Source organism: Hordeum vulgare, chromosome 4H (genome assembly GCF_904849725.1).
Source record: "Hordeum vulgare subsp. vulgare chromosome 4H, MorexV3_pseudomolecules_assembly, whole genome shotgun sequence".
Taxonomy (NCBI): Eukaryota; Viridiplantae; Streptophyta; class Magnoliopsida; order Poales; family Poaceae; genus Hordeum; species Hordeum vulgare.
Genome location: NC_058521.1, coordinates 76520022 through 76529807, shown reverse-complemented (window position 1 = coordinate 76529807; position 9786 = coordinate 76520022). Strand labels below are relative to the sequence as shown.

The 9786-nt window shown below is 43.6% G+C and overlaps 1 protein-coding gene across 1 annotated transcript; it reads right to left on the bottom strand.

Moving 5' to 3' along the window:
* Nucleotides 1-5487: 5487 nt before the first annotated feature.
* LOC123450290 lies at nucleotides 5488-7677 on the bottom strand (the record flags this gene model as incomplete). Its single annotated transcript, XM_045127621.1, is given in 3 exon segments — nucleotides 5488-5703; nucleotides 6846-7353; nucleotides 7541-7677. Coding segments are annotated over 3 exon segments (861 nt in total), but the record flags the coding sequence as incomplete, so codon positions are not given.
* Between the last annotated feature and the right edge of the window lie 2109 nt (nucleotides 7678-9786).

Here is a 9786-nt window from a genome sequence, read left to right as displayed (position 1 = left end):
GCCAGTGAGTTGTATGATCTCATGGTCATAGGAACAAATACTTGACACGCAGAAAACAATAGCAATAAAACGACACGATCAATATGCTACGTTCATAGTTTGGGTCTAGTCCGTCACATGATTCTCCTAATGATGTGATCCAGTCATCAAGTGACAACACTTGCACATAGCCAGAAAACCTTGACTAGCATTGATCAACTGGCTAGCCAACTAGAGGCTTGCTAGGGACATTGTTTTGTCTATGTATCCACACATGTATCTATGTTTTCATCCAATACAATTATAGCATGGATAATAAACGATTATCTTTAAACAGGAAATATAATAATAACTATTTATCATTGCCTCTAGGGCATATTTCCAACAGCTGCTGAGGATGAGGCAGTTCCATAGTCATGTGTGCCTTCCTCTATCGAGCCATCGTGGGCCAAGAAGCTCACAGACAGGATGAAGACCTTGTTCTGCATGCAGGCGAAGGGGCAGTACATGATGCATGTCGATCAGAAGGAGAGACGTCAGCGTGACAAGATGATTATGAGGAAGCTCGACGTGCACATCTCTAGTGGGTCTGAGCGAGAGATCACCCTTGAGGCTGAGTGGATGCAAAAGAACAATTTACGGTGGGCTGCGTCTGACAAGGACTCTGAGGAGGAGACCGAAGACGAGATAGATGAGGATATGTTCAGGAGTCGGATGGTTGAGTTCTCCCCAGTTCGAGCTACCACCTATGCCGTAGGTGTCCTCTCTGCCTTTTTGGTGTCCCGATGCCAAAGGGGGAGAGAGTGTACGATTTGCGAGTTTCCCCGTTTTCGTTGTTGCTTTATTTGTTGAACTTTAGTTGTTTTGCTAGTTGTCTTTGCTTTCTGAGTGAGACTATGAGACGTCATACTTTATCATATGGTGTGAGACATATGCTATCTCTTCCCTATCTTCATTATCTCATTATTATCTAGTTTATTAGTAGCTTGTGAGTCTTATTATCTTGTGCCCTTATCTTCATGCTCACATGATATGCCTTGCTTCCATGCATAATGTTTATTCTATTGTGTTGCAAGGATTGCATCGTCTATAAAATCTAGGGGGTGCTTATCTTTGGATGTGTGTTGGTATGCACACATCCAGGGGATCATGTCTCTAGTTTGTAGATTTTGGGTTTGCATATGCTTTATGTATATCATTTTTGTGCAAATCATGTATTGTCATCAATCCACCAAAAAGGGGGATATTGTTAGGGCATATTTCTCCCTAAGTGGTTTTAGTGATTGATGACAATGCATGTGCACACTAATAGTGTGCATTGATCATTTCAGATAATTCATGTCTAGGCACAAGACGATTCGATGCCCCTTGGACTCTCTTGAAGATGGTTGCTTTCTACGTTTCTCTTTGGTGGATTTGAGTCGTAGGAAAGCCGTACTATTAAGAGGGGCTCCGCGTCGGAAAGGTTTGGGTGGAATCATCACGTACACATTTATAGTGCACCACCTTTCCCTTGCTACAGTGGAGCTCCAACCTTGTCTTTCATGCATATGCAAAAGGGCCAGCGGTAGTATCGTTGGTGCCAGCGGTAGTAACGCTGACATAGCGGTAGTACCGCTCTAGGGGTGGTAGTATTTTTTTACTACCGCTCCATGAGCGGTGCTACCGCCCTTGGGGCAGTAGTAGTTTTTTTACTACCGCTCCGTCAGACTTTTTGCGCATCCTTCCCCCCCCCCCCCATAGTAGTAGGCACGATAGTATTTTCTTACTACCGTGGTTGGTGAGTTGCAGGGCGGTAGTACCGCTTGGCTAGTGCAGTTGGTGGGTGGGTAACGGTTGGATTGTACCCCCACTATATATAGGTGTCTTCTTCCCTGATAAGCTCATCTCTTACCTCCCTAAGCTCCATTGTTGCTCCAAAAGCTTATTCTTGCCCGATCTCTCTCCCTAGCCAATCAAACTTGTTGATTTCCTAGGGATTGCTTAAGAAGGCTTTGATCTACACTTCCGCCAAGAGATATTTGATTCCCCCCACTAATCCCTTGCAGATCTTCTTACTCTTGGGTGTTTGAGCACCCTCGACGGTTGAGGTCACCTCGGAGCCACATGCCATGTGGTGAAGCTTCGTGGTCTTGTTGGGAGCCTCCAAGCTTTGTGTGGAGATAGTCCCAACCTTGGTTGTAAAGGTCCGGTTGACGCCTTTAAGGGCACCAATAGTGGAATCACGGCATCTCGCATTGTGTGAGGGCGTGACGAGAATACGGTGGCCCTAGTGGCTTCTTGGGGAGCATTGTGCCTCCACACCGCTCCAACGGAGACGTACTTGTTGTCAAAGGGAAGGAACTTCGGTAACACATCCTCGTCTCCACCAGTTCCACTTGCGGTTATCTCTTACCTTTACTTTGTACTTGTTTTGTTGTGGTGTACTCCTTGCTTGTACTTGTTATCCTTGTGGTTAGCATCATATAGGTTGCTCACCTAGTTGTTCATATAGAGAACCTATTGTTGCCAACTTTTATTTGTTAAGACAAGCTAAAAATTGGTAGTTGCCTATTCACCCCCCCCCCTTCTAGTCAACCATACCGATCCTTTCACACTTGAACTCTGTTTCCCGTGTCGACCTCACCACAAATGGTTAAGAATAGACATTTGACAGTGATCATTCACATTATCACGCACAATTGGTTTCTTCAACTGTGTGCCATGTCGAGCACACAATTCAGAACAACGAATCATATGTGTTGTCCAAAATTATAACACACAATTCTGATAGTTGACATGTTTGCAGAGTATCACACACACCTTGTTACGACAAACTATTTGTGTTCTTCCCGATCATCGCAAACAATTCACTAAGTGACATATATGATGTATATCACACACGTTCGGGTCTGCATAACCGCATGCGTTATGTTGGATCTTTGCAAACAGTTCTACGATGTGAAGTGTATGTCGTACCTCGCACACACATGTGTTTTTTAACTGTTTGTGTTATTTTTTCTCATCACAACCAGTTTGTAAATACCATATGTTTTCCTCGCATGACACACGCACCTATTTTCTGACTCGTGGTTGATGGATCAACCATTACAAACCGTTCATTTTATTTGCGACGAAGCTAGAACTATACCATTTGCGGTTACTGCATCGCGCACAGTTTTATTGAAGGTGTCCGATACAAGTGTCCTCTTACGACCTTCCAGCGGTAGTGGATGATCAGGCGATCCAGACAACAACATAGGCGAGTTGTGGTATTGTCATGTTTTATGAAATTTTTAGGTGAACCGTCCCCGTGATATATACTCGCACACTATCGGCCAGTCCGAGTAAAAATGATCGAAGGCACCTAAACGTGTAACTGCGAGAGGCATGTCGCTTTGGTGAAACCGGGTGTGTTTAGTTGGGATGTCAAAGGGCAATAATAGATTAATCTAGGTGACTTGGTTGGGCCAAAATGGAATGGAACAGTCAGGCTGAAAGATAAGGAGAAGGATTTAAAATTTCGGCCCTATTCAACTCGGTGACTATGAGTGCTCCTCGCTAAGAGGGTCCGAATACACTTTTTGAATCTTGAGATTAACAAGAATGAATTTGAGACAAGTTGAGATAGATATATATATATATAGATAAATAGATAGATAGATAGATAGAGATAGATAGAGAAGGTTCTTAGGCATTCTTATCCATCCAATCGGCAAAAATATCCAAATCAACCAAACAACAATGGATGTCCTTGAATGGGAAAATGTGCAAAGCAATATGCTCATAGAATAAAATTGCAAATAAAATATGGAAAACATGCACAACCAATTCTAACATCTATCAAGCAATGGTCTATGACAAAGTCATCTATATATGAGTATATTAACTTAGGAGCCAAATGAGAAGATTTGATCATAGGTCATACTCATCATCTGAGCACAAGTGGGGTTACCACTTTTACATAAAGCATTAATGTGTTCACACCATTAGAGTTGCTTTAGCTCGAGTCTTAGAGCAAAGCTCCCCCTATATGTGACATTCCCCTTAAGAGCGATGAGCTAACCTTGGGTTTTGTCGTTGAAGACTTCATGTAGTTGTTATAGTTGTGGAAGCTCAATGTAGATGATGATCATTAAGAGTTGGGAGCTTTCCTTGGGATTTTTAGCAATTTCAACACTTACATAGTTTAATTAGTCCCACAAGGAATAACAAGGATATCCATAGAAATAAAGTGAAGTACACATGTAATGATGTCCATGGATGCATGGATTACTGTCATGCCCAAGATGCGACCCTATCCTCAATTTGGCACGAGGGCCTCGTCACGGATACAAGCGCATCTCGTCGTGTCGCAAGAATGGATATCGTTACAAGTACATGTACTGAAAAGAAGAGATATATAATAGAACTGGCTTACACTCGCCACATCCTACATCAAAGTCACATCAGTACATTACATAATCATCAAGAGTAAGAGCAGGGTCCGACTACGGATGAAAACAAACGACAAAAGAAGAACGACGTCCATCCTTGCTATCCCAGGCTGCCGGCCTGGAACCCATCCTAGATCGATGAAGAAGAAGAAGAAGCAACTCCAAATGAACAATCAACGTGCTCGCGTCAAGTAACCTTTATCTGTACCTGCAACTGGTGTTGTAGTAATCTGTGAGCCACAGGGGACTCAGCAATATCATTTCCAAAGGTATCAAGACTAACAAAGCTTAATGGGTGAGGTAAGGTTAAGTGGTGAGGTGGCAGCAGCGGCTAAGCATATATTTGGTGGCTAAACTTACGAGTACAAGAAATAAGAGGGGGAAGATCTACGCATAGCGAACGTGAACTACTGATGATCAAATGAATGATCCTGAATACCTACCTACGTCAGACATAACCCCACCGTGTCCTCGATCGGAGAATGAACTCACGAAAGAGACAGTCACGGTTACGCACACAGTTGGCAAGTTTTAATTAAGTTAACTTCAAGTTATCTAGAACCAGTGTTAAACAAAGCTTCCACGTTGCCACATAACCGCGGGCACGGCTTTCCGAAAAAATTTAACCCTGCAGGGGTGCTCCAACTAGTCCATCACAAATTACCACAAGCCGCATAGAAATCCTCAATCACGAAGCTCGCGATCTCGTCGGATTCCCTAGTGGAAAACCTCAACTCTGAGATTACCCAAAGCATCACCGGAATCCCGATGCACAAGATATCTCGTCAAAGGTAAAACTAATCCAGCAAGGCCACCCGGTGTGTCGACGAACCCAATAGGAGCCGCGTATCTCGTTCTCAGGACACACCGTCTATGCATAGTGGACGGTAGCCAAACCTCGAGTTGCCCCGAGCCTTCCACCTTTTACCAAGTATATAGATGCATTAAATTAAATAGCATTTAAATATGGTGATATAACAAGGAACCCATGTTATCACATGGAAGCATCTGCACCTGCAACTAGCAACGCTAACACAGGGTTAAGCAAGCAGTAACATAGCCAATCAGTGGTTTGCTAGGTTGACAGGTTGAAGGTAATCATGGCATTGTTGAGAGGCTGATATTTAACATGTGGTAGGCAACGAGACATCAACGGTAGCAACGGTAAAACTAGCATGGCAGTGATAGTAATGGTATCTGGGGAAATGATCATCTTGCCTGAGATCCCGCTTGGAAGAAGAATGACTTCGTGGAGCAGACGAACAGACGTAGTCGAATGGGTCCTCACATCCGACACGCTTGCGGAGCTCTATCGAGACGGGGGAAACCGGAAACAAGCATCAACACATGATATTCACCATACGATGCACAACACAAAAGATGCATGAGCAGTTGAATACATGCAAGTCACGGCATGGCAATTCACAACAATCAAACGCTACACATTAAGTGAAGTTCAATATGCAACGAGTTGCATATTGACGAAACTCCACGTTTAATTATTTAGTTCTATCCCGATTAGATACACGGCAATATTAAATATTATTAAACATGGCACGAGGGTGAAGCACAATTAATCTACCTAGCTAGGCATTTTAAATGAGGCCGGAAACAACATATAGCATCTCCGAAATGACCCCACGTGATAAAACTTAATTCTGTCCAGATTTGTTCTAATCACATTTTAGGTTTGTTAAACGGAAAAACAAAGTGGATCACGTGATTCTACTCATCGTTTTGGTCCATTTACATATATGGCACATCTCCAATGGAGCTACGAACAAATAGTTACGACCTAAACCGTTTCTATTACATCAACATGCAAACCGATGCAAACAGCATGCTAACAGCCTTAAGCATGCATGAGAGTTGGAAATTGTTAATCTACACGAAATTCTAGCTAAGTTACATATCTAACTCGTCGGAATCCAATGCGCGGAATAGAATCTCCGGGCGTTTGAAAATATGATTTTTCCGAAATATGCATGAGATGGAAAAAAATGCCTAAAATCTACACAACTCGAGAAAAAAAACACGGATGGGCCGGAAGCATCATAGTGTAGTGGCCGAGGGATAGAACAGGCCCAAGTGGACATGTCTGTGCAAAAGAAATAAAGCATGGCAGAAAAAAATGGGGTTCCTGGGACTTGAACCCAACACCTCCTACTTGTAAACGTGAAGGCTAACCAGTGGGGCTTAGAACCCAATTTGTTCAAATTGCAGACTAGAGCTACCTGAACTAAGAGTGGCCGGCATTGGCTTGCAGAATAATAGGAAAAAAGGGAAAAACAAATAGAGGCAGCTGGGATTCGAACCTAGGAGCCCTTGCATAAGGGTTGGCTGCGCTAGCCATCCCACCTAGCACGCCGCTTGTTAACAGGAGCAACTCCACCGTATACAACCTATACTTACCCGAACGATCTAAGAAAAACAACAACATAGTTCAGAAACGGGGGTTGCTCACATCGGGGTTCAAAGTTCAGCGACCATCGGATTCAGAGGCGGGCGAGGAAGACCGGGAAGGAGAGTGGCGCTGGGAACTTGCTGGTTGGGAATGGCATGGATGGTGTCCCTGGTTGGAGGCGAGGCTGCAACTTCCGACCACGAAGGTGAAGCTCCAAGGACGGGGCTGCACTGGCCTCTCCATGGATCGGTCTCCTGGTCAAGTAGAGAGAAGAGGGAGAGAAATAAGGAGAAGGAAAGACGGAGAGGGAGGAGAAGAGAGAGGAACGGGACACCTGCAACTGGGCCGTGCTGCCGCTGCGGCGAGAACACAACTGAGGAGGACGCCGCTCCGGCGCGTGGTGCTGCTACTGGTGGCACGGAGTTGCCTGCCGCCCCAAGCATCAGATCAATCGGGAGGAGCTGACCTGGAGCAGCTCCACACGGCGCGGGGTCGCTGCACCGGCCTCCGCCTAGAGCGCGAGGCAGCGGGGTCGCGAGGCTCGGGCACGCACATCTTCAGAACGGCAGAGGAGGCACCTCGAGGGAAATCCTGATCCATCCAGCGGGTGGCTCGGGCACGAGCTTAGACCGGCGGCGGGAGAGGGAGGAGAAGGGGAAAACGGATCTAGGAGGGAACCCTAGGCGCAACGATCTCCCTTATACATTTCGAGGAGGAAGGGATGGCCGTCTGATCGAGCTACAGGAGATCAATGGTGATCCCCTCGTTCGTACAGGAGGTGACGTAGGAAGAAGGAGTGGTGAGCTTGACGCGCCAGGAGAAGGAAGATGGGCCAGGAGCCCATCCTGCTCCCTCACTTCCTAATAAAACTAAACACATGCTGACTTTTAATATACAACAAACCAGGTTTTGAAATAAAAGCCAGGGAGGAAAAAAAGAAAAAGAATAAAACTGAAAATGAAACTAAGCTTCTAGAACGTTCCTCCTATTAAAAAAATAGATGAGACGTTTTTGGGTAAGAAAAAAAATTGTTTTATTTGAAACTAGCTCTAATTTAAAATAAGATCAAAGGGAAAATAAATCCAAATAGGTCAGTGTTGCCACCCACAAATATTCGAAAGGATTTTTCAAAGGAGATGAACATTTTTAAAGGGGAGAAACAAAGCCTTTTAAACCTGCCACAAATAACATAGAGAGAGAGAAGGGTTTTTTTCCAATGGAGCAACATGTGGGTTTTGACATGCACTTGTTGCCCCCACACCTAAACAAACACGAAGCACATCAACACAACACTTGCACATCACAACAAGGACACCCACATCAACACAACCACAACAAAAGGAAAGAATGCAATGCAAGAAGGCATGATGCACATGAAATGATGACACAAAGTTAGGCTCACCCCACATCACACTAACATGCCAAGTTTGCCATACAAGGAAGATACAAAAGGGGAGGGGAGATTGCATTTGGGCTGTCACAACTCTCCTACACTACAAGAGGATCTCGCCCCGAGATCCAAGAATGAAAGGGGAAAAGGAAGAGAAAGCAAGAGGTAAAACTTAGTCGCTTCTTTGACAAACGAATGAAACCAACGATCCTTGAAGGTTGCAAAGAGATGAGGAATGATTTGAGAAACAAGCAAGAATTCACAGAAAATTTCGGCAGCACTTCGGTAGGAAAATGGGACGATAAGAAGATAGAATTAGACAATATACCCAACCAACAACTAAATAGAACAAGGGAACACCATGATCTTGATAGAACAAGATGATAGACCCAAAAGAGCAACATCACAATGCCTCCGGAAGAAGAGAATAGGAACTAGCTCAAGCGGAAGAAGAGAATGAAGAAAAGAATGACAACTAGCATCACAATAGAATTGAAGAGTCCCCGGACATAGAAATGACGTAGTAGTTGTAAAACCTACAACAAAAATAACAAGGTAGAAGTGGGCTTATGAAGATCATCTCAACATTTAAGAGGTGTCCACCAACCACTAAAAGAAACAAGGATAGATTGGGAGCAACAAGCTATGAACACTTCTTACACCAAGAGGATACCTTGAGAACTGGGATTAATGACAAGCACCATGATAGCAACAATCCATAGGAAAAGCTTTAGGTGAAAACTAAGCCAAGCTAGCTCAATGAAGAAATCATGGGTTGAAATATCTCATGATCAAAGGATTGGTGGGTTTAATTATCTCATTCTTGAAAGGATATCTCTTCGAGGCTCCTACACTAACAAGAATGCTATAATACCACCTCAAAGGATAAGGAAGAACAATTGCACATCGAAATGCAAGAGAAGAAAACTTGAGGTTCTCCAATAAGATTCTTGAAGAACACTTGAGAATGAATCACATCCTTGAAAAACCACCATGGCAGACCATCGTATACAAAAGAATGATGCAAAGATATCAAGGAAGAAAAGAATAAGATTATGACCTGACCAAGATTTAGATGAAGCCTCACAAAGAGATACTTAAAAGAACTTGGAACTCCGGAAAATAGAGATAAGCACACGAGAAAAGAATTTCTATCAAGAGCCACTCCGGAAGAAGAGTTCAGATTACTATGAACAAGAATAAGAATTATGTTATGCTCATCCTTCATCAAGTTTAATTGATGACAAGCAACGGATTTAGCCTACCACTTATTCTTCTTGAAATGATCTTGAAGAGACAGAGAAATAAGCACCACTTGAAGCATAATTGAAGAAAGCACCGGTGAGAATTGGATTGAATGGGGATACCAAGAATTAATGGAGATACATGAGAATGAAGAGATCATGATCCACCTGAAAGAAAACTTGAAAAAGGCACTGGATAATTGAGAGACGAACGAAGAGACAACAATTGAGAATAATTGAGGATGAAAGCTGAAAGCTGAGAACGAAGAATCTTCTAAAATGATGGCCTTCGAAGGACGAGAAATAAAAACAACTCAGAGAAGCACCTGATAGCATGAAAGGGATTACTCATGA